General features: G+C 50.8%; 2 protein-coding genes across 5 annotated transcripts in view; both read right to left on the reverse strand.

Moving 5' to 3' along the window:
* Positions 1-190: 190 nt before the first annotated feature.
* PLA2G1B (phospholipase A2 group IB) lies at positions 191-1,571 on the reverse strand. The gene is made up of 4 exons (XM_042866019.1): positions 1,520-1,571; positions 1,278-1,437; positions 719-840; positions 191-351 (listed from the first exon to the last, which is right to left on the reverse strand). The coding sequence occupies exons 1-4, from the start codon at positions 1,551-1,553 to the stop codon at positions 230-232; spliced, it is 438 nt and encodes a 145-aa protein (XP_042721953.1). The 5' UTR covers positions 1,554-1,571; the 3' UTR covers positions 191-229.
* Positions 1,572-3,864: 2,293 nt separating this feature from the next.
* The window catches only part of MSI1 (musashi RNA binding protein 1), a 28,134-nt gene continuing 7,419 nt past the window's right edge, over positions 3,865-24,579 (reverse strand). For 2 of the 4 annotated variants that reach the window (XM_042865815.1, XM_042865816.1), the window contains exons 7-15: positions 15,845-15,893; positions 13,763-13,845; positions 13,099-13,216; positions 11,962-12,042; positions 10,609-10,665; positions 7,800-7,868; positions 7,520-7,674; positions 7,037-7,102; positions 3,865-6,129 (exon numbers count right to left, since the gene is read on the reverse strand). In XM_042865815.1, the coding sequence (XP_042721749.1) occupies positions 7,061-7,102; positions 7,520-7,674; positions 7,800-7,868; positions 10,609-10,665; positions 11,962-12,042; positions 13,099-13,216; positions 13,763-13,845; positions 15,845-15,893 (654 nt within the window). In that variant the 3' untranslated portion in view covers positions 3,865-6,129; positions 7,037-7,060. Of the gene's footprint in view, positions 6,130-7,036; positions 7,103-7,519; positions 7,693-7,799; positions 7,869-10,608; positions 10,666-11,961; positions 12,043-13,098; positions 13,217-13,762; positions 13,846-15,844; positions 15,894-24,579 lie in introns of all 4 variants that reach the window. The other 2 variants (XM_042865812.1, XM_042865813.1) reach the window with 1 other exon arrangement.

Here is a 24,579-nt window from a genome sequence, read left to right on the forward strand (position 1 = left end):
GACACCACACGGCCGCCGCCCGCGCCTCCTCCTGACCCCGCGCCCGCCGCGGCTCGGGGCCAATCAAAGGACGCGGGTGGCGGAAGGGGCGGGGCTTCGCGTCAACCCGCCCCCTGTCTCCCTCCCTCCCCGCCTTTCTCCTTCCCTCCCCGTCTCGAGGCCGCGGCGCTGCACGGAGCGGCAGGGTGCGTGTGGTGCGAGGCTTTTATTGGCGGCAGCCGCGCTGCATTTAACTGCAGTATTTGGTCTTGTCCAGGTGGAGGTTAGCGCTGTTATACGGTGCCTTGGCGAAGCACATGGCGGCCGTGCGGTCGCAGTTACAGACGAGCAACTCGCACTCGTTGTTGGCACCTGGAGGGAAAGGTGGGCGGTCAGAGCTCCGCGCAGTGCCCTGCCACGCGTTGCCCCATCTCGGCACGAGGCCCCGGCTGCAGACAGGCCGCTCCTCCCATCTGAGGTTCTCTGCCGTCGCACAGCAGCTGTGTGGCACAGCTGTGCTGCGCTCCCTAATGAGCCCACAGCTCTTGTCTGCATCCCCGAGGAAGGATGAGTTTCCTACTGTTCTGCACACTGTGAAAGCAGCATCACTGTGGCACTGCACCTGGCAGGGCCTCCCGCTGCACATCCCTCCCGCCCCCAAAGCCACGCAGCCACACGCTCTCCAGACAGGGAAGGCACAGTGACACAGAGCACGGCAGGGACTCGGGGCAGGACGTACTGCTACACGTGATCTTCTTGTTCTCGCAAGAGTATTTGTATGTCTTTGTGTAGGGGGTATCGTTGGAGGCGGCACACACCGACTGTGCCTTGGTGTAGCATTCATCGTGTGTTTGACAGCACCTGGGAACACAGAGGAAAAGGTGAGAAGATGTTGAAACACAAACTCAGCTGACTTGTAGGCTGTGTAAGTGTGTGACCATTTGTCAGTAGATTTTGACAAGGCACTGAACACAAGAATCACCAAACCCTTCAAATATTTAGTGATAGCCGAGAGCTCAAAGGACCTTGAAGGGCCTCACCTCATAGAGTATCCTGACCACAAGGACCACCAAGTCCAACTCCTCCCCTGCCAGCCCACGCTCCATGAGGTGCCTGCTATGTGCATGCTTACTGCAGCAGCTCCCAGGACAGCAAAAGGCAGCATTTATCCTGTGTCCCCATCAGTGCCTGGTGCCCGCAGAGCACCTGTCTGCAGACAGGGCTGAGGAGGAGCCAGCATGCAGAACCACAAAAGCAGAACCAAGGAAAGAGGTTTATAACAGCAGAGTTGTAGAAACCTGTCCAGTTCATCCACAGGTGTCCCACTGCCTCCCAAGCCGCAGTAGCAGCCGTAGCCATTAAACTCGAGCAGAGGGCTGCTGTCTGGGATGGTGCATTTGATCATGCTGCGGAACTCCCATAATGCACGAGGTGAGATAGCAGCAATGGCAGCCACCGCTGAGGAGAAGCACAAAGGTTAGCGCTGGGTGTGCAGGCAGCAGGCCGGGGCTGCTGAGAGGGGCACGCACTGCCTACGCACCCGACAGCAAGAACAGCACGCCAAGAGCCTTCATTCTTGTGGGGTCTGACGAGGAGATTGCTGCTGGAGGAAACGCAGCTCTTTATACTGCAAGCTCACCTTGAAATGGAAGTGAGGTGCACACACCAGTGTTTGTATTATCTAACAGATTTCTCCTATCAGAAGCTTCAGGCAACAGGTTGTGGCTCAAGTGCTGAAGGCCAGTGGAAGCCAGCAGGGCAAACAGTTGTATTCTAGGTTTTCCTACTAACATTTTTTTGTGCTAGTATTAAGAGCCAGTCTGAAAGGTAAGCATATTTTCAAGGGTTCTCTGCTGAAAAATACAGAGGTGCAGTATTTACATTGGAAATTGCTTGCATGCTAATGTCTGTCCTGCTAGTGGTGACATGCTCTTCATATGGTATCCCTCTTACACTAATCCCATACCTCTCCGCAGATTCACCTGGCCTGATTTAGGAAGAAGTTGTTAATTCATCCTAAATGATCATCTGGCGTGAGCTGAACTGAAAAAACCTAATATGTTCTTTACTTTGAAACTACATAGGAGAAAGGAGAGGAGATTTGACTGGATAGAAGGAAGAAGTTGTTTACAGTGAGGGCGGTAAAGCACAGCCACAGATAATCCAGAGAGGTGGTGGTGCCCCTGTCCCTGCAGACACCCACGGTCAGGGAACGGGGCTCTGCGCACTGATGGAGCTGTGGGTGTCTCCATTCATTGTACAGAAGTGGGACCACACAGTCTTTAAAGGTCTCTTCCAAATCTGAAGATTCTCAGAGGTCCTCCTGGGTGAGAACGAGGAGCAAAGCAACCTGGAGAGCCTCTGAAATTTCTTGGGAATATTTTCATCACAAACAACCACAACGACAGAAGAAGGTGTGAATGCAACAAAGCCATGGGAGTTTGAAACCAGAGATTTTAACTGAGTACATGGGATGCAGTCAGTTCCCTGTTTTCCATCTTGGCTGTGCAGATTTGGCCAACTTCCTCCATAACTGCTGAAACCATCTCACACCATCACCAGGTGAATGATAACGTCGCGAACAAAAATAACTACAGATAATTTAATTTCAGGTACAAGCAGGTGGCACGGTACCCATCCTCCTGGCAAGGCCACATGGCTTGGCTGAAACAAGAACTGGTGACTGTTTGTACCTGACCTCGGGGGAGGTGTGCTGGAAATGAACTGTCCTTAGGAGGAGTTTCCATGAACACAGCACACTTCAGTAGCTCAGGCAGCAGTTTCTCCATCACCAAAGCAGCACCCAGTTAGGCATCTCTTACAAGCTGAGTCTCTGGGATTCCCCACGCACGGATTAACTAAGGCCAAACAGGTGCTGAGTTGCAGGCTCCAGATTCCTATGTCCTCGCAGTGAGCACACTGAGCAAACGTTGCAGGCTGAGGTAAAGGAGCCAGTGCTTCAGCTTACTTGGGGAAAAAACAGCTTGATCTTTTGACACAGGTCAAGCTGCTGCCTTTCCCTTCAATATCTAAGTGTTCTCTTTCTCCTTTGCTACTTTGGCCACCTTTACTCTTTTTAAATATTTTATTTCTCTCTTCATTTATTGATGATCCTCAGGACTCTGCCGTTCCTTCTTCCCCATTTCTCAGTGTGATTTTTTATGGATGTTGCCAAGAGAACTTCCAATAAACTGGCCTTGCTAAGTCACAAATCAAAAATACTATCATATCTGGGACTTAAACAAGGAGATCACTCAGTGTGAGAAAGTCAGCATGTGATAAACAGCAGTGCTGTATGGGAAAACTCCCAGAAGGGTAAGGATCTCTCCATCAGAGCTTTCTAGCCTTCCCCACCAGTACGGTGCACAAAGCTGCTGGTGCTCAGTACACTTTTGAGGCCATCCCAGTGCACAGCTGGTTCCAAAGTCACTGGCTCGAGCCTTAAATTATTTTCAAGAATTCTCTGTGATGACGACCTGCTGCACAGGATTCCCCACCTTGTTTTATTTACACTTTTGGAAATTACCTTTCTCTGTTAGAGTTGTCTATTGAGGAATCTTCTTCCTATCTCTCCATTTTTCCTTCCTAAGTCTAACCTCCTTGGCTCATGAATCCTCCACAGTCCATGAATCTGCAGAGCCAACCTTCTTAGTACCACCACACAGCCCTTCCTCGAAGCTACGGAGCTCTGTAATGCAAAGGAGAGGCACAGTCTCTATTAAATGCAGATCTGTCTCACATTATAAACTGGACTGCAGAACACACAGCCAAAGCTCTGGGGCTTTCATCCTGACAGCAGCCCACTCCTGCCAGGCCCAAACTCACCTGCAAGTTCCCTCCGCATGAAAATCCCCCCCCCCCCCCCCACCCGAGTAACGACAGAGGACAGTTTTCAAATAATTTATTAGGAATTTAAAACTGAAATCTGGAAAAGAAGGGTTACAGGTGTGGAGAGAACAAACATTGGAGTGTAATAACTTACTGGCTTAAAAACACAGCTTTATTTCTTTTTAAAAAAATGCCCACCCTGAAAGCGGAGCCCCAGCCTCCAGGCAGTGGCAGCACTGGCCAGCGAGTGACTCACAGCCCAGCGGCAGCACAGCTGGCCTGGGATGTCTGGAGGGGGCACAGAAGCAGTTCAGCGCATGTACCAAGAGGGAGGAAAGCGCTGTCCGCAGACCCAAATTTGAAGTATATAGAATAAAAATAAACCCAATAAAATGCAGCTCTTCTTTCATTAGGAAATATTTAAAAAAACAGACATACAGACTCTTGTCTCAGTAACAAAAATTATTGCTTTGTGTTTTCAGTACTAATCTGTTAAGTACCCTCTTACCTAAACAGAACTCTCCAAACGTATCACCCAGGTCAGGAAAAGCTCCGGCACACAGGGGGAGGGATGGAAGAGAAGAGCCCTGTGGGCACGATGGCCCTCTCAGTCCTTTTTCAAATACCCCTCTCCCTTACAAGGGCTCAGTTTGGGGGAAGAGAGGGAATGATTTTTAGAACTTAAGATGAAGCTGTTATTTCCCTGGGAAAAGAGTTTGGCTGCATCTTAATGAAAGGCTCAATCACCCCCCTTAACAAGGTCTTTGGTTCACTGAAATCCAGACCCAAACCTGCCCCGTGTGCTCCTGCTGGAGGCTCCCCCTGGCACAGTGTTCCCCAGCTGGGGCCTGGATCATGCCAGGGGAAGTCCCTGCAGGTTCCGGAGAAGGGACCAGATCACCTCCGCACAGCACAACGGACAAATTCCCACAGTCTTCAGAACACAGAGTAAAGCAAATGGGAAGCTGCGATTCTATATTTCATATAATCCCTGAGAAGCCCTTAACCCGCCCCCAAATCACCACCCTAATGCTTTTCTCCCCATTAACGACTCCCCAGCCCAGCACCCTGCCCTCACAGAACGACCATCCCCACCTCCCCCCGCCGACTCCCCTTCCAATACCCTCGCCTCCGGAGGAGGATCCCCTTTCCCAGGCAATCTTGACGCAAGCGATAGCGTTTGGAGAGTGGATTCCTTTCAAAGTAACCAAGACAAACGGTGGCGGTGAAGCCCCTGACCTAAAGCCAAACCAGACACTGGCACTACGGAGCCCAGCGATGGAGTCTGTACATCGAGCGACTGGAAGCAGCTTTGACCCGCTCAGCAACACAGCCGATGGCCGGTACGTTTCACCCCACCCCCACCCCCCCTTTCATCTCATCAGAGGTCTTAAAATCTTACAGTAAAAGGTGTACAAAAAAAGAACGGAGTCCTGTCAGGATTCTGCTGGAGAGTATTGCTCACACTGCGGCACCAAGTCCAGGACCTGGAGCTGCTCCTCGGAGCCAGGCTGCGCGTGGCAGCCAGGTTCAGCTCGCGATATTTACATATTATACAGGAGGAAAAAGAAAATCCCACGTAAAACTAAACCTAGGAAAACAAAATTCTTTCAGCTGTAAGATAGTGTTTTTCACTTAGCAAAATATACATTTGTTTTGTTCCATAGCGATGTCCAACGTTTTCGGATCCTTGGAGTTTCACACTTTTCAAAGCCTCACATTTACAAAACAGAAACAATTAAAAACAGTTTCTTTAAAAAAAATAGAAATACATCAGTTCCTCTCAGCCTTTGCTCTCTCTGCGTCTCTTTCTTTCCTTCAGAACTGCATTCTCATTACATACCGTGCTTTAAAAACACTGACGACAACAACAACAGAGTTGAAAATACTCAAAACAGTTTCAAAGCCAAATAAAAATACTCCTCAATAAAAACTACCTAACACAATCACAAAGCCAATTCATAAAATATGTCTACTAGCTCGGGAAAGAGCAAACAACAAAAAGAAGGGGGAGCCCCCAAAAAAAGATAAAAAAATAAAATAAAAAAATAAAACTAACAGCTAATAAAATAAATAAAAGAAGAACCGGTGGGCTGGGGGCAGGGAAGGGGGAAGCGTAAACCGTCGGCGGTTAGTAAGAAAGCGAGATGATCTCCTCGGGTTCAGTCCAGTGTGGTCTGGTCAAAGGGAGAGATCAGGGCAGGGCAGGAGCCTGGCAGCCAGCCGGCAGGTGTGCAGTTTGATTCAAGAAGGGAACCGTGGCTCATCCCCCGAGGCTCACAGACCCTGCAGCCGCTGTCCTCGGTCAGGGCACTGGGGAATCTGCGAGACACAGCAGGGGAAAAGGGGCAGGATCCAGACCACCCAACAGCTTTGCCTTTGGGGCTCTCTGCCAGTGTTACGTGGCTCAATACCGGACCTGACCCAGCCCTGACTTGCTCTGTACCCTGCTGGCATGGCACAGGGCACAGCAGTGATGCTTCCACGCTTAATGGCAAAGTTCAGACCCAGGAAACAAGGTTCCACGCGCTCTGCAGCCAGCCTGCCCCAACCTGCAGCACTCTTGGCTCCACTCTTGGCTCCAAAGCAGGATCCTGCCATTTCTCCAGCACTCAGCTCAGCTCAGGCTGCTGTGGGGCCTTCCCTTCAAGTTTTTTACCCTCTTTTTTTGAAGCATTTTTTCTTTTTTTTTTTTAAAGCCAACAAAATTCAGCCATGTTTGCAAAGCAGAGATCATCTCTCTCAAGCCCAGCTAAGCACAAGAAACAAACTGATAAGACTCAGATCCCCCCTGCCCTTCTCCTGCACAGGAGAGGAAAAATCCTGCTCAGCAGACCACGATGAGGCAGCCATGAGAACAAGCAGCCATGCTCCCCCAGCCACACAGTTGAGTGAGGCTTGCCACAGGATCACCTGTGGGCCATGATTCTGGCCAGCCCTGTAGACCTTTCCCTCTTTCTGTCAGTGCTCTCATTTCCTTCCCCTTTGCATCCAGATGCTAAGTGATCTCTTCACAACACTGCACCCGGAGAGCACAAGGCAGGAAGCAACCTGCCACGCCTCTGGTGTGGAACAGAGCCCTCCGCTGGTCAGAAGATGCTTTGCACAGGCTGGATTGAGGCAGCGAGCCTCCCAGCAGCCTCCACAGCTCTTGCCGGGAGCCCAAACACAGGGACCAGCTCAGAACGTCACTTCTCCCTCTACCCACTCCTGTTTGAAGTTCTCTTACCTCCTGCCTCCTTGGTCCCCAGCTTCAGTGATACCCATTGGTAAAAGCTGTTGCAATCAAGGGACCCTGCATGGAAGGAGATAAAACTCACTGTTAATCAAACAAAAAAAAAAAAGCCAGGAAAATTACTACCAACACAAATTCAGTCATGGCCCAGATGTTAGGAAAGCTGGCTCCAGTTGGAGGTGGTACAGAGAGCCCCAGCAACCTGAAGGAAACTGTGACAGAGCCAAGATGAGCTCTTGGGTCAGACCAGGGAAAGGTCTGGAGATCAGGACCTTGACCAGGCTGAGAAGAGAGCCATTGGAGACCAGGGACGCAGGCTCCAGGTGAACTGCTGCATCCTGCACCAGCAGTGTGCAGCCCGGGGCTCAGCAGGTGGCAGCTCTTAACAAGAAAGCAGGCTCCCATCGCTGCTCGCCTCCATCACCACACGGAGATGCAGTCCTTCCCCCTGTGAAGAGCCCAGTGAGGAACACTCACCCCTAGGCTGTGGCCAAAGCCAGTGCTCGGGGCTGGACTGGCAGCGCTGATGTAACTGCTGACCCCTGAGTCCTGGTTGGCGGCTCCATAAAGCTCTGCCATCGGCCCAGGGCTGGTGGTGCCCAGAAATCCACCGGTGCGACTGGGGGTGGAACCTAAAGGAGGCAGCAAAACTACAGAGTGAAAATCCCAAAAGTGCAACCCCGTCCCACCCCCCTCCCACAGCCCATGGCAAACCTCCGTGGTGGGACACCGTGCCAGGGAGGGAAGAGGCAGTTACCTGTCCCTCGCACCACAGCTGCCGCAGCCGCTGCTGCTGCCATTGGTCCATACGCAGTGAGGGGGATTGCTGGAAAGGAAGGAAAAGGCATCTCAGGGGCACTGAGGTTACATGGTGAACTCCTCTACAGGAGCCTTTGTTTCCTGCTGCAAAATACCGAGGCTGCAAAGATACATCAGCCATCACACAGCACATCTGTGGATGAGAACGGGGAGCACACAGCCTTGGGTGGGTTGGTCGCACAGTGAATGTGCTGGAGGGGACACCAGCCATGCTCTGCTAACCCCACCTGCTGGAGCAGCCGAGGTGTGATGTGAAGAGCTGAACCAGAGAGCAGTTTCAGATGCATTCATTGCTCCTTATCTTGCAAGGTGCAGTTACATCTGAAGCTATAGATCCAGACTTAGGCTGGATAAACGTGGAGAAATCCAGTAGCACAGGGAAGTAGCTAGCAGCTCTGTCCTGAAGCACAATCCCCTCCCCTCTTTCCTTTGATACTAATATTTGAATAGCTTCTTTCTACCTATTTTTCCAGTCAAGACTCTCCAACCTCTCCACTCAGCTTTCCTCCTGAACTGCTCAACCCCTTGCTGCTCACCATAGAACAGAGGAAGCATATACCTAGGGAACAAGATCTAGAAATGGCTTAATTAAAACAGTAAGTCTTAATTTATACATAGCAGTTCTAATTCTCAACTCTAGTGCCAGAGGCAACCAACCCTCAGGGCAGGAAGCATCTAGCCAGTGTGTTTCTCTTTGCCCTTAAAATGACTGGGTCAGCATTTCATGCTTGAATGTGAAATTCACTGTGATTCTGTTCAGAGCACCATAAAAAGAGGTCAGAACAAATCGATCTTGTTAAGGCTGAAATCCAGACTAGCTTATGAGGGAATATTTAGTAGCAGGCACCACCAGTCTGTTTCAAACAAACGTCATATGGGGCTTCTGTCTGGGTTTCCTGCTCATCCCAGACCCTGGGCCAACATGAGTGTGTTGCAACTCTGCAACACTCCCAGAGATGCTGTTCTGGGGAGGAAAGGCTGCTTGCAGCCACTCTTCTGCCCCACCACTGCTTCAAGGTCCTAAAACACGACTGAATTAATATGGTTTTAATGAGAATGGAGGCCAGGCTTTCTCACAGATTCTGATTCCAGGAAAACCCTTTCTTGCTTTTGTAGTCTGCCTACAGAAAAACAGGTCTGTGTCGTGACGACAAAGCACCTGTCACCCTGCACACTGGGGCAATCATCCCTGTTTGTGCCATCCCCTCAGCTCAGTCCCACTTGCCAAGCCCACAGACATCAAGCACAAGCACTCACTCCAAGGCACAAGGGCCCTCAAGCTCGCAGGGCCTTTGTAGGAATGGAAGGGGCCCTGCACTGTGTGGGACCAGCTCCAGCCTATACATGGGAACTGCAGCTCTCGACCCAGCCAAAAGGCTGCACAGTGGCTGCTTAGCAGTAGGTAAGCGTAATGGCAAGGGAAGAATGCCACAATCCCCAGCTGGTACTTCAGTAAGGCACTCAGAACTGTAAGCTGCCGTGGCACTCAGCCAGGAGAGCAGCATTAATAACTTCTTGTTTTACAGAGCCCTGGTACACCCTGGTTGCCAGTGACAGCAGCCCCCAGGCAATCACACCCACAAGGAGAGGCACAGTCCTGCCTGGAGGGAAAAGCACTTTTGCCAAGTCATCAGTGCTCCCCTGCAAATGTTGTGGGGTTTGCTGGAAAAATCATGCATGTACACACTGGACCTGAATCTCCTTCGTGTGGCAACCAAAAGGCTTAGAGTTAGGGGTCAGGTGCATATGCAGCTGCATACATGTTATCAGGGAAGTGTTTTATTGGGAAAGCTAGGATTTAACCTCTTCCTACTTCCCTTAGGACAACTTGTGCCTCGGTGGCTGCCAACCTCAGCAAACTCCCTGAGGACTGGCATGGTTTTGTGCCACAGAAAGTGATTTCAATCCTGTTTGTACTGATAAATCCAGGAGAGCTTCTCAAGAAGCTTTTCCACGTCCCCATTGCAGAGAGATTCACACCCTGAAACAGGTGGGGGCAAGGAAGCGCTGGAGAGGAGGAACACTACGGAAATGAGATGGCACAGGGGGAGCAGGGAGCTACACAAAGCTGATCTACAACAAATACCATGGACACAGCAAGGCTGGGGAAAACATGACCATGGGAGGGAGAGTCAATAGAAGGAGCATCACCCAAACAGCAAACACTGTACGTGGTCCGGGGCTGAGGATCCAGAGGGTATTTCCACTGTCAGGACACTGAGTCAGGACTAGTCCCTGGAGAACAGCCCTCTGTTTCCACTTCTATCCACAGTACCCTATGGGCTGTGGGACTTCACTTATTTCCTTGTGCAGGATGTGTAGAGTGACGAGGAGTGCCCCACACCTTCTCCTCCCTCCCAGCAGTGCAGTACTTATCCATGCAGATCAGGTTAAGGTCATTTGTAGACCTTTGAGAAGCCACCCTGCCCTCTGGACTTTTCCAGCTCTGGTTTACATCCAGCCCAGGGCAAGGAGCTAAAATGAGGCAAGCAGCAGGAAATGCCACATAGGAATTACATGCCTTTACTTGGTATGACCTGCACTGCCCTTCCCAGAGGCAATGCCCTGGGCTCTCATTCCCTCTCCACCTTTCCAGCCCCAGCTTTCAATAGAGCCTGTACAGATGGAAGAAGAAATAAGAAACATTTCCAGTATAACTGTGCCAGGCTGCAGAGCAGCAACACCACTGGAACAGCCCAAAGCCCCCTTCTCCCACCTTGTGAGTTTAGGAAATGAGTGGGACTGACCTGTGAGCTCAGGGAGGACGGGGGCACTCGGGAGAGGGGTCCGCTCTACACGGAACTCTAAAAATGAAATGCAAGACAGCTTAAGAACTTGTCAAACGCCCCGAAGGAGACCCCACACACAGACAGCAGCCAGGGCTGCTGGAGAAGCAGCCTGCAGCCAAGCTGCAACCAGGCAGTGCCATTTCTAAACTAATTTATAACTGGTGCTGAAAGGTGCTGGACTCCTGCCCCAGAGGCTTTAAGGATCTATTTATCCTCAGAACAAATCTGGCAAGGCAGAGCAAGTGCAAGCTTTACCTGTGGCCCAGCTCAGCAGCCTCAGGCCTGCCCTGGAGCACTGCTCCACAACTCATCAGATCTGACCTCTCAGCTGCAATGGCAGTAGGTGCTCAGTGTGTGCCAGACTCAGCTGGGCACGGTTTTTATAATGAATCACTCCAAACCACAATGACCGAGAGCCATAAACTGGACTCACAGAGCTTCCAGGCAGCTAGGAGGCAACAGCAACTTTCAGCCACAGACAGCCTGGGCTCACCACAGGCAAAGAGACAAGTGCCCATTTCCAGCCCCTAACACCAAGATTTCATATATAAATCATTAAATTCAGAGTTGAGGTCAGGAAGGGATGCTCAGAGTTGCCACTTCTCTAGAAAATAGCAAGATGGTCTTTTCTCTGAGTGTGCTCTGCCTCAATCCCCACGACCACAGAGGAGGGGGAGGAGAAGAGGCCCCGTTCAGCCTGGAGCAGCTGTGGCACAGCAGGTTCCAGCCATTGATTGCAGGGTCCATGCTCTGAGCACATGGTGGGGCCAGAAGCTTGACACTACCCAGTACACAGGGGGCCTGCAGCCCACCACCCCAGCAGATGTTCTCCAGGGGCTAGAAGTAGCCCAGGCACTGTTCAGAAAGCAAATAACATTTCAGACATCTCTATTTTGGGTGCCCAGCAGTTCCCAAGCCCATGAAAAGCTACACTTCAAACTCCTGTGTTATTTTCAGAGCAGTGGCAACTCTGTTAAAGAGAGACAGACACACATAAAGGCAGCAGACAGGCAGAGCTGCAGGGGCCCTCCTGTGTAACAGCAGCAGCCCTACAGAGGAGGCTAACATGAAGGGCATCAGAGCAGCCTAGGGCTTTTCCTGTCACTGGGGTGTGAGGATAATCCTAATGAAGGACAGGCTGCTCCCACCTATTCCAGGGCTTTTCCCCTCCCCCTTCCACATCCGTCTCCAATTTAAACAAAGACCAAACAGGGAAGAGGGTAAAAGGGGCACAGCCTGGGTCACGGATCATGCCAGAGAACCCCATCACCTGCAGGCAGACAAAAATACCGAGCAGGGAGCACCACTCACCAGGGAACTGGTAAGTGTAACCAGGTGCAATGCCAGTGTAACTTCGACTCGCGTAGGTGGCAGCTTGGAAGCCTGGATAACCTGGGGGAGTAGAAAAGTGCTGTTACTGCAAGCTCGCAGTGAGCTCTGTGACTAGCTGCTCACATGCAGCAAGGCAGTGTTAGAACAAACAGGACTAATAGCAGAAAACCCAAGAAACTGCTGAGGCAGAGAACAGGATGTATGTGAATCTGAGCTTTAACAGGCCCATCAGATTTTTTTCGTCACTGCAAACATGTAAGGACATGGAGGTTTCCTTCTCAGAAGCTCACAGCTTGCAGACTAAGGCTTTCTGATGCATCAGATGCATTTAGGAACAGGAGATCAGGGAGGTGGTGGCATTTGAAAGGCTGAATAGCTCTGAGTCACTCAGAGGCGCCGGGCAAACACAGGCAGAGTACTTCTTCCTGGTGCTGGGCACAATGCCTCCCATTCCCAGGAAGCCATCCACCCCTACAGGCCTATGGGAACACAGGACATCGACTCAGAGATGAATATTTGATTTGAGATCTCCTAAGAAGCAAGAATGTGGACTTTGCAATGACTCAGCTTGAGCCTTGCTACTTGAAAATTCAGATGGCTCGGAAAATGCAAACCATGGGCTGGAGATTTGTTCTCCTTCAGTAAATCAAGTGAAAACACCGGGGAGAAAATATGCCCTTGTAGGAGTTTTGTTCAGTGGCTACCTGAACTAATTCATCAGAAAGCCTACAGAAGTGCAGGAGGAAGATATTTGGGCACAGCTGAACTGAATGTGGAATAACCTACATCCTATTCCACGCTGGCCATCAGAGAATTACATTATCACACTGCAGGAACACAAACTGAGCTCCGGAGGGCACAGGGCTCCCTCCGGGCAGTTCCTCCCTAACGCAGGACAGCAGAGACAAGTGTGCAGTTTCTCCAGGTGCCACCAGAGGGCAAGTTGTGATCACAAACGGTCCCGATGCTCCCAGTGTCCCCAGCCCCGCACCAGGGAGAGCTGCCCTTGGCCGCCCTGCTCGGCTCAGCGCGCCAGGAAGTGCTCACAGAATAAAACCTCTAAGCTGCTGCCGGGCACGACCGGGAGCTGGGGACGAGATCCGTCCTGAAGCTTACCCAGCATGCCGATCCCAAGCATGAAGGCATCCATCCCGTAAGGCATGACTCGGGACCGCCCTCGTGCTGAGCCTGTTGGGGACATCACCTCCTTGGGCTGGGCTTTTTTGCACTCCACCTGCCACAAGAAAGTGAAGATCAGACCTGGCTGTGCCTGGCACAGAGCATTCCCACTGGGACACACAGATCCTAGGCTGTGTGCTGGCCAGGCTGCTACTGGGATAGCACTTCTCAGCCCCAGCCAGTGCCACCAGCCAGTCCCCGTGTCCTTCCCCAGGCGCCCTGCATGCTGCCAGCCTCCCCTTTGCTCTGCAGACACAACAGACAGAGGAGCTCAGACACTACTCTTCTCCTGCCCTCCATGTTCCGCACTTGGCCCTGCACAAGGGCCTCAAAGAGTCATTTTCCTCACTTCCAAATAAAGGTAACATTCTGCTCCTTACTGGGCTGCTAAGAGGTTTCTTTCTGTAACTTCAAAACCCACAAGAACTGCAATTCCTACTAGCAGCTCAGCCATCTCCCCATCGTGCTGCTTCACGGCACAATGTTTCCTTTCCAGACTGGCTGTAGCGGGGAGAAGAATCAATTTCTAGCAACAGAGAAAATACCTCACACATTGCCCCTGTGCCACTGCCCTGCATCAGCACCTGTCCCAGGCACTCACCATTTTGTTGTTAATCTCATGGAAGTGGATTTCACATACTTTTTCCACAATGTCTTCACTTTCAAATGTGACAAATCCAAACCCTGAAGAAAAGGCAAAACTTCTTGGTCAGGCCAGAGCTCTACAAAGTTGGATCCCATTACCTACACTCTCTTACTGGTAGAAGAAAAGGAGCCACAGGCTTCATGGAAGTACAATCCAGCCCTTGAAAACGGCTGTCCCTCATCTTCCTTCTCCAGCAAATCCTGCCTTTGTGTGGAAGAAAACATGGCCATCCCATATGGATTCCCCTTTCCTTCTCTTTTTGTACCTCCCACCGTCTCTGAACCCAACCGCTTTCAAAACCAAGTTTTGTTTTGCTTTTTAACTTAACTATTTGCAAGACAAACCACATGGCTGATAATGCTGGGGAGGATCCCAGCAGACGCTCACACAAAGAGAGCTGAAGAAATGAACAGCTGCTTGCCAGGACATCCCCATCCATGCTAAATGCACCAGGCCAGCAATAACAACCTGCATGTTTCCTCTTCAGCCACTACTATACCAGTGGTACAAGCAAGCAAATACCAGCAGTGCAGTTGTACAGAGCAAGACAGAGCTGGACAGATAAACTACAAGCAAACGGATTTGCAAAGTTTCATCCAAGTAAGTTTAGCCTCTGTCATAAGACAGGACAGCATATCCCTAGTTCATGCCTGCACCTTTCTCTCACAAAATCCTCTGCTGACATTTTTGGCAAACACCACCTAGGGTGGGCAGACTAAGTTTAGCTGACTGCAGCTCTCTCTGAAATCTGAAGGTGGAGGATCTCTAAATTTGCTACATAACGAGATCAGCACTAAGCAGAGCTTTCCGCTTCCCACTTTCCAGAACTGGCCTGTTTCATGGTGCTTTAAAATAACTTTTAAGAACAGATCCACTACTTTGAACCCCACTTTTTTTTTTCCATGTTACATGTGAAATCACTCTCCATAAACTCTTCCTGTCTGTCTGTGTCCAGGTAGTTACGGACCATTCATTTCAACATCTATGGGTAGGCGGCCTCAGGAATTCAAGAGTGAAATCCTGATGCCAAAATGAGCCCTGAGACCAGCCAAACCTCCGCCAGGCCTGCTGCACCACACACTGCTGACATGGCAGCATGCAGCTCTCCCTGTTCCTTCTGAAATGCCCAACAATTCTTTTGTTAACTACTGACTGGAAGGTACCCAGGGAGTAACAGGGGTTACACCATTTATTCCCTTTTAGGATGAAGCTGGAACAACACCTTAAGGCAGGCAACCAGAACAGATCTAATGGCTTTTGAAAAAAATAAAAAAAACCCACACCAAAAAAACCCCACTGTTTCTGTACAAAGTGTAGCAAAAGCAGAATGAAGCGTCCCTTTGCTGATGTGGGGGCAGAGGTGCTTGGAAGTGCTTCAAACAACCCAGACAGTGGCCTAGCACAGGGCTGCTACTGGCCCTGATTTGGAAGATGCCAAGACCAGTTGTCAATAAAGCTCTGAACTAATGCAATATGGGTGTCAACCCTTGCCATACACCGAGGCAGTTTGAAGACACACTTGGAGGATAGGAGACAAGGATACCCATGGATGGGTTGGGTCCAGACACAGCAAATACTGCAGCCTTGTTCCCATCCTGTAACCAGACTCCACCAGGACTCGGGTAAGAAAAGGTGACCTGGGAGCACAAGTGGGCTCCGTGCCGAGGAAGGGGTGAGAAGCAGGCAGTCTTCAAGGCTCTCATGTCAGCGTTCCTGGAGCTCGGATTACGCAGGACAAGGTAAGACACACTGCAGGCTGGAGCCACAGAGGTAAGTGGGAAGGGAAGGGGGCCGCCTGCTCTCACATATCTGCAACTCATCCAGTTTACAGCACAGGAAATGCACTGGACAAAAGCTCTCTGTGCTGCAAGGGATGCTGGTAAAGGATGCAGATGCAAAAGGATGGGGCAATTGGAGGCAAGATAAAGAGCAGCTGCGACCTGTGTGCCCTGCTGCTGGGATACCAACCCCTCCCTACTCAGGCAGGAGGGGAACCCTCCCTGCTTCCCACTCCTACAGCCAGGAGATCGCTCTCACCTCGGTGTCGGTTGGTCGTCTTGTCAAACATCAGCATCGCATCATCCACCTGCAGAGAGAAGGGCTCCGATCAGATTATTGCTCTTGTCACAAGCACCACTGACATATTTACAAAGACCTGGCCTCCCCAAACCAGAGGGAATAAGGACAAGATTTCCCACCCGCACGAAGGAAACAGGGTGTGTGCAAACTATGCTTCTGGTACTGCACCAGGCTCATCCCACAGCCCAGGCCGCCATTCCCCTCTTCACAACTGAAGCTCCCCCAGCCTGGGGCAGGTGCTGCTGGGCTGAGCCCCTCGGCCCGGCCCCAGGCCCCACCAAACCCCCCCTCCCCACGCCACAGCCAGCGACCCCAATTGTTTGCCTGCGGCTCCAGCCGGGGGGCAAAGAGCAGGGAAGGCATTGTTCCCAAATCCCAGCCTCAAAGGAGAGGAGAATTAAAGGGGGGGAGAGAAGCAAAGCTGGAGAGGGGAGAGGAATAAGGGGCCTCCCAGCGACAGGGGAAGCGGAGGCCTCAGACAACAGAGCCTGCCTGGGAAAGCTGGGAAGCGGCCCCCGCCCCCACCCCGAGGAGCCTTTCCTCTAAGTGAGGTTTCCCACTGCTGGAGGCTGTAATTAGAGCAAATTTACTGCAAGGCCTGAGCGAGGGCTGCCTCCCGGGGGGAGGGGCGGACGGCTCCCATCCCCCAGGACCAGGGGCTGCTCTCCCCCCAGCAAGGCGAGCCGAGCCCCCCCCCAGCGCATCGCATGGCTGCCTGGTGCCACTTTCCCCCCATCTTCCCGCTGGGCGTTTCCTTGCACAGACACATCTGCACCGCGCCGCAGGTCAGGCAGAGCAGGGTTAAAAAATATACTTCAATCCCCTCTGTGTAAGCCCCAGTGTAAACCTGTCCCACTGACCCATCCCTCCTCTCTAATACCACTGCCTTAATCCGATTATGAAACTGGACGTGCAAGTGCTCGGGGGAGGTGACGGCACTCTGCGTCCAGCAACTCCCATGTGCCATGCAGCCGCTCGCCGCCTCTGCAGTGGGACAACCCACATCTGCACCGCCGCTTTGCAGCACGGGCACAGGCAGAGCTCTTCCCCTTAACCCCACACCAACAAATAGGGCACCCGGCTCGGCGCCCTGATGATGGCAGGAGCCATTCCTCACGTTTCCAGCAGCACCACCACGAGCAGACAGATGTCAGCACCGATGCCCTTGGGCTTGTCCGACACATCCGCCCTACACAAGCGAGGTGACAACAGACAACCTGGCTCCCGCTCCTCCTGCCCTGGTGTCCCTCTGCCAACACAGCACCCGCAAAAGGCAAGGCGGGCACAGGGCACGTGGCCCTACACCCAGCTGGGGTGATTCCCCGGGAGCTGAGGGCCGGTAGCAGCGCAGTGCATGGTGCCCCATCTCCCTTTGCAGCTGTGCTAGGGGAAAGTAGAAGTGGCTTAACATATTTCGAGGTTTTACCGAGTATTTTTATTGGTTTAGGCCAGATCCACCCCCCCGTGCAGCTCAGGGAAAGGCAGATCGGCACTGGCCGCTCTTCTTCACAGAGCCCAGCGCATCTGAACACACACCACCAGCTCATGGCAACGGCGCTCAGAGACAGGAAAAGGGCAGCAGCTCCATCCCATAGCCTGCAGGCTGAGAGCCGAGCCTGCCACGGTGGGGTCCTTTTAAGTTCGAGCTCTGAAATCAGGCTGCCGTGGCACGGCACACAGCGCGCCTCCCGTTACGAGGTACAACGAGACTGTAGGACACCGGCACCTCTCCTCAGCCCCGCGCACACGCGAGGCTCCCGGCGCCCTTCACAGAGGTGAAGCCGGGCCCCGCGGAGGAGCCCCGGCCGGGGGGGCCGCGGGGGGGGGGGGGCGGGGCGGGCCGGGCCCCGCGGGGGGGGCCCGGCCCCCCCCCCCCCCCAGGGCCCCCCGCCGGGGGCCGCGCCGGGCCCCAACAAAGGCGGCCGCCGGCGGGGCCGTCTCCGCGGCAACGCGGCCGCCAATCGCAGCTGCCTCCCGGATTAGAGCGAGCGGCCGGGCCCGCACAAAGCCGCCCCGCGGCGCCCGCTCTCGTCCGCGTGGGGAGAGAGGGAGCGAGGAGCGGCCGGCGGCGCCCAGAGGGGAAAGTGGAAGGCGGCGGGAAGGAGCCGCCATGTCGGCTCAGCCGGCAGGGACTGCGGGGCGAGAAGCGCGCGGTTCACGGACGGCCCGCGTTCGTTGCTGCAGGGTGCGGGATCAACCTGTGACCAAAGCTGTACTTGGACAAAGGCTTTCTCGCTGGGTGAATCGTCCTTCTCCTCCTCCCCCCCGCCCTTAAATAAATATTTGTTTCAACTCTTTAAACACGGCCGAAGCAGCAGATCTCTTTACTAGAAAGCTGCTGAGCTCCGCGGCCAAGGCTCGCTCAGGGAACACTTTGGCTTGTTGGTCCGGGCTGCAGCTGCCCAGCAGCCGAGGGCACAAGTTGAAGGTCTGCTAACTGCGGGCCGCGGACGGATGGTGCCTCCTGGGTGCCGCCACGAGGGTCAAGCAGGGAGGAGAAAGAAGGGCACAGCTCTGGTACCTGCTGAGGAGCTGCACCGCAGGAGATCAGGCTGTGAGAGGCACGTGGCAGTAGGAGTTGTAGGTACCACATCCCTGAGCCTTACCCCAAAGGTAACATCACCACTCTTGAGCTTTGGAAACCAAATGGAAGCGGAAGAAAGGCTTCGGCTCAGTGAGGGGTAGCATACAGCAAATTGAAACACGTACACATATATTGCTCCTGGGGAGGAGCCTCTCCTCATCCTGCAGGGATTTGGCATCGCTGCAGGTGGGCACAAGAGATGGAGAGGCCCTTCTTGCACCAGCACAAAGATGGGTTTCACAAAGAGAACCTCCACCAAAGCAGCCAAAACATCCAGGTGCCCAGACAGGAGACGTACAAAACAAAATGCTGTACGATCCCTCTTGGCCAAAAGGCCTGACTGCTTTAAGTGACCCAGTCCCACTCGACTATCACTCCTGAGACAGTCATAGGTCTCTGCATGAGGAAGCCAATGACAGTCTCAGATTAAAAAGAAAAAAAAAAATTGTACACAGATTTGATGAGAAAAGTTGGGTGCATTTCCATACAGGCAAATCTTAAAGAAAGTTGTACATGTTCAAGCAAATGCTTTGCAGAGACAGGTTCCTTCTACCTGAACTGCTCACTGGTCCTAGAAGGAACCATGGCAACATACTGGCAAAAAGGTAAAAGAATAATAGCTGGCGAGGCACTTCAACACAGAAAACATAAACCAAATGATCTAGAAACCACTCAGCCAAGGGAGGGCATTGGCAACCAGAGAGGTTCTCCTGGCTGCTCAGACAGGGCAGGTTGATTCTGCTGATTCTAAGGAGGAGACAGCACCAACCCAGAGCCTAACTCCATGGAGCAGCACCCACATGGCACCAGGCTCTCCTCCTTTCTTCCTCTTTTCTGCAGAACCATTCTCCAAACTCTGGGAACGGGACTAAGCCAACAGACAGAGCCCACTCTGTGCCACAGGTGAGCAGGCAGCCTTTCCAGGTGTTCTTTCCTGCTCTCAGACTGCACTGGGGGCACCTGGCAAATATCAAATGAACCACCAAAGACCTGAATGACCATTAGTGCTCCAGCATTTTTGGCTATCTGCCTACCAGATGCGGTGCACAGAGTACCCTTTGTTCCAGAGGCTTTGTTACCACCAGCCAAACTGCCTACTGCCACAAGAGAGGTGATCAGATTCCCCTTCTCCTCCCCTCCCCATCTGTTCATTGCAACCCTGTTACGTGTCAGAATTTGCATAAGTTGCCCTCTGATCTGTGGAAGAAAATCCAAAATCCAGTTTGGAAATCCACAGCAGGTTGACAAGTAGCTTTGATCCCTGAAATTTCCAGAGAATGGCAGATTAAAGATTAATTAATTAAACAGCTTCCCAATCCAAAGTGAGGGAAATCATGTCTACCACAAGAGCAGGAAACTTTCTTTCCTTTAAAGAAACTCTCATCAGTATCTAAAGGTTCTCCAATTAGTCAGCAGGAAAACTCATTTAACATATCCAAGCCAAGCACACCATTTTTCTGGCAGCTGTACACAAATATGTATTTATGATAGACACGCAAACTGTCATTAAAACCAGTGCACAAGATGCAGTGTTTTTTCTCTTGCTCAGGGCAGCAGTAGAGCTTTTGCCTGAGTGACATCTCAGAATCTATCTTCAGCAAACGGTCCAGAATTTAGACCGAGTATTAGATGGCAACCTAAAGGTCACAATCATACTCTGACCTCAGCAGATTTTTTTTTCTTGCTTGCTTCCAGGATATTTTTAGAGAGAGAGCAGGTCTCTCTCTGGGCACGATCTGCCTTACTGACAAGCTGAGGTTTCATGAGCAGCTCATCCAAATGTGCGGATCACCTGCAAGCCCAAGGAGGGATGCAGACTGTCTTCAAGTACTTTTCAAGCACTCTTGGAACCACAGCTGATCAGAGTCATGCAGAACCCTCCTCGTGAATCAATTTTTTGCACTTCTTCCTCACTCAATGCAAAAGCACAAGAAAGTCACCAAGCACAAGACTGTGGCTCCCATTCCTTCCAGTACCTCTGCATTTCAAGTTTCTGAAAGGAACAACTTCTCTACCAATGACAGATAAAAGCCAGCTTGAACCAAGTAAGAGGAGAGGTCCACACTGCCCAGCACACCCAAGGCATCAACAGCAACCATTTTCAGAAGAACATACAGGCAAAGGAAAGACAAGACAGACCCCGGAATTCTCCCTCAGCTTCCAGTCATTTGAGGTTCAGAGAGTTCCCAAACTTGAGAGGGTGTCTGTGTGTTGAAAAGGCATCCACAAACTTGTCCCATCATTTGGGAATCTACATAAATTTTATCAACAGTATCCTGGGGCAAAGGTTTCACACTTTAGTTGGCTGTGACAAAAATCGACCTTATTTGTTTTGAGCCTCTTATTTTGCCATTTATTCAACCCTCTCTACCCCAAAACCTCATCAAATCAACCTTTGACAAAGAAAGATGGTACGAGGTTGTTTTGGTTTTTTCCCAGTTATTATTTGAAATAAAGTAACCTTGCCTACAAGCTCAGAGACCAAACAGTGCAAAGAAATTACTCTGATAGGCTGCCCTTTTCCCCCTGAAAAAAAAGAATCAGAACAACATATCCCCACAGGTTGAAGTAGAAAAGGAGGAAGCTGGGACTTGAGCTCCAGAAGCATCCTCATACATGCTGAGCAAGACAGAGAACCAGCTATTAGCTATGCCTGAGGTGCTACTTACAAGATATCTTCCTCCTTTCTTTCTGTTTCAGGTTTCAATGAGGGTGGTACCCTGAATCTAAAGAGGCTGTTGAAATACTTCCTTGTGATGTCTCAAGATCTCCAACGCTCTCCAACTCGAGCCAAGACATTTGGCTACCCATACTGTCAATGTAATTGAAAAAAATCTTGTCCTTTAGAAAGTATGCCCATGGTCTCAGCTCACACCTCAGAGATGCAGGTTTTGGAGCCAGAAGTGTTTCCTAGAGATCCCACTATGTTTAAAGCCCAAGCAGCTGCACCTGACAAACAAAAGCCATCTCGAGAGGCACTTCTCAGTCTCTCTCCCTGCACTAAAACAAAACAAACCGGAAAAAAAAAAAAAGAAAAAAAAAAAAGACATGTTTTTTCTCCTCATGAAAACATTCAACCCATATTTTTCATTCATGGTTTTGGGGGAAAAAGAAAGTATTTTTTCTAAGCAGAGACACTCACATATTGTAATCACCTTTTTTTTTCCCTCTCAAAACCAAGTATTCTGATACAAAGAGTAGGGGTGCTACCCTGCCCATCTCTCCCTGTATCATTTTGTATTGCTCAGGGATTTCCTTCTCACACTTCTTCATTTTTCTGTTGCCACTTCTATTTTACAAAGCTCAGAGAAGATTCTGGACTTGGCAAGGAAAGAAACCAAAACAAAAATAGGACAGTTGGGAGAAATGCCAAAACAGAGATGGCAGTCCTGGGAATTTTGTGGGATTTTTTTGTTAATGGAAAAGCATTTCATTTTGAAACCAAACTTCCATTATTTTTCCTGCTAGCGAACACTAGAGGCTCCAAGTGCTGCTTCTTATCCAAAATACACCAGTACCAACTAAATTACCTTGGTAGACTCACAAGATGCAATTCATGCATTTGGATGACAGAACATGACCATAATCTCATTTGACCTTGTCTGCATTGCAGGCCATAGAACTTCCTCTCATAATTCCTACAGCACACGCATGCTTTCTGGCTAGACTGGAATGTCTTTTTCAAAAAGCACCTGTCCTGATGTAAAGGTTTCAAGGTGGCCAGTCTTAGGCCTGCAGCCTCAGGATTACTGGGAAGGTAACCTCCAGCAGCCTGAGCAGAGGACAACCTCTCTCTGAAGCCAAGATCCACACCGAATCTGCCACTGAAGACTGGCTACAAGTCACCCCCAGGAACCTGGCAGCTTGGTTTTGCAGAATCAAGACAGCATGTCTCCCATTTTACCCCTTCCAGAATCTAACCGTTCTCCGACAGGAGGAAAGAAGAGAGATTTTTCTCCCTGTCAGATCCTGGAAAAACAGGAGGTCACTCAGAAGAAGAAGGAACACAGACAAAGCCAGTCCTTCAAGAAGGGCAGCCTTAACAGCTCTTTTCAGATTGTCACAGTCCAATCCCAAATGACTTGAACAGCTTTTTTTTTTTTTTTTCAGAGAGGCTTTCTAAGATGATGTGACTGAAGCTTCACCTCCCACTTGGAGGTGTCTTAAATTAAGGAGATGAAGGGCAGGTGCAGTGTATACCTTTGGAGAAGGGATCTTAAGGAACCTCTGAAAGCTATGAGGCCTCAGAGTATCACAACAAACACCAGAAGAGCCTTTGCACCAAAATCGTGTTCTCCGTAATAATGACTCACATTTGAAATTGCAGCAACAGGCTTTTCTTTGCCCTAGAAACCAGCAAGGCACATCCTGAGCCCGGAACCCCAGCTCTGATGGCCACAGAGGCTTTCCTCTGAAACGTGTTTCCACTGATCCCACACAACAGCCATACAGAACTACCAACTGCGGAGCATTTCTCGGGAAACAGTTTTCCTGGCCTTTGATGAATTATTTGAGGCACGGCCTAGAAGATAGCTAAAGGCCAGGAAGCACGCTTTACACCAGAGCTCTGAGGAACCTCCTCAGCTCATACAGCCAGATGAGTCAGAAAACTGCCCCAAAAACAGAGTTAATGCGACCAGCCCTGACCTCTCCCCACGGAAACTCCCAAGAGAAGAGGTCAGCTGCATTTGGCCTCATGCAGACTTCGAGCACCGGATGTCATCCAGGATGCTGGTTCTTCAGCAATGAATCACCCTGAGCTATGCAGAACTCTCCCTTCTGCCCAGACCCAGGAAAACAATCTGACACAACCAGTTCTTGCCAGTCTCCTGGTGTCAGGACACCTTTCAACACGTGACCATTGAACAAGAGGAACACAAGAGGATAATGTAAAAGAACTGGAAAGAAACTGAAACTAGAACAACAGACAGTAACTGCTTGTAAACTGAGTGCTAGGTGATATGCCTTCTGCTTCAAATTAACAGAGGTACAGTGAAGGTTAAAAGGGGATTATGGCCAAGACATTCTGGTTTCCTATCGAACACGTCCAGCAGCAGCAGCACCGAAACACATGCAGCTAACAGACGTCAGACGACAGACACGTGGACAACACCACCTTTAGTGGAGCCCTTCCGTGACACCATGTGAAAGTTCCCAACAACAGAGCTTGCTTATTTCTAACAGAAAATAAAAACCATACAGCACTTACGAACAGCAACTGTGAGGACTTCTGACAACTTCTGCCATTACCACTCCCTTAGGGCTGAACAGAAACACTAAGAAGTTCCACTTTGCAACCATGACAACATCCCAGAACACGCACAGATTTGGCTTTCGAAGCTGAGTAAAGGTGAACTAACTGAACTGACACTCGTTCCAAATTTTCATCCCAGAATTTCCAATTATGCAACAATACTGATTTAAAATCTCCCCTCCTGTTCACCAACTAATGTACCTTAAAACAGCATCACCTTTTTGCATAATCTTTCAGAAGAAAATGAGTACCAAAGCCTTCATCCCTCACACTCTTCACAGCTCCACATCCAGGGTGTAATCACCTACACCCTGGCCAGGCTTCCACCCAGCAAACCACATTCTGTCTCCATGGCCAGGCAGGAAGTTCCCAACAGCTACAGAATCCAATCTTTCTCCCCCAGAGCAACAGTAAGTGCACAGTGCTACTGAGCAACAGTGAAACAGTTACAGCGCCCTGTCCCAGAAGTGACCACACACAGCTTCTGGCTACAGCAATCCCATCAGTTCCACCACAAATCTTGGGACCCTTCAGTCTAGTATTACCGAGTTGCTCCTGAGGACACTCACAGCTTCCTGAAACAGCTGAAAGGCCAAGACTGAGCCTCGCACATCCTCCAACTCTTGTTACTCATGATTTGCACACCTGGCTGCCACAGAGCAAGGGCACAAACAACTTCAATCCACAGAAGCCCGCTCTCCCCTGAGCCACCAGCTGGCACAGAAGTCCCAGGGCAACACAAGGCATAGCAATTACACCAGTTTTTCTTCAAACATCCAAAAACAACATCAGCACTTGCCCAAGAATCAGCAGGGGAAGTTTCAGGACAAAAAGGCTTATTTTAATAAAAGATTA

This window comes from Lagopus leucura, unplaced genomic scaffold, assembly GCF_019238085.1.
Source record: "Lagopus leucura isolate 7727_CA_CO unplaced genomic scaffold, USGS_WTPT01 Super-Scaffold_806, whole genome shotgun sequence".
Lineage (NCBI taxonomy): Eukaryota > Metazoa > Chordata > Aves > Galliformes > Phasianidae > Lagopus > Lagopus leucura.

Coding starts and splice junctions, on each gene's coding strand:
- PLA2G1B (XM_042866019.1), bottom strand. CDS start 1,553: ATGAAGGCTCTTGGCGTGCTGTTCTTGCTGTCGG. Junction 841..1,277: donor CCTGTGGATGAACTGGACAG/GTTTCTACAACT, acceptor CTGTGTTCCCAG/GTGCTGTCAAACACACGATG. Junction 352..718: donor CAAGAAGATCACGTGTAGCA/GTACGTCCTGCC, acceptor CTTTCCCTCCAG/GTGCCAACAACGAGTGCGAG.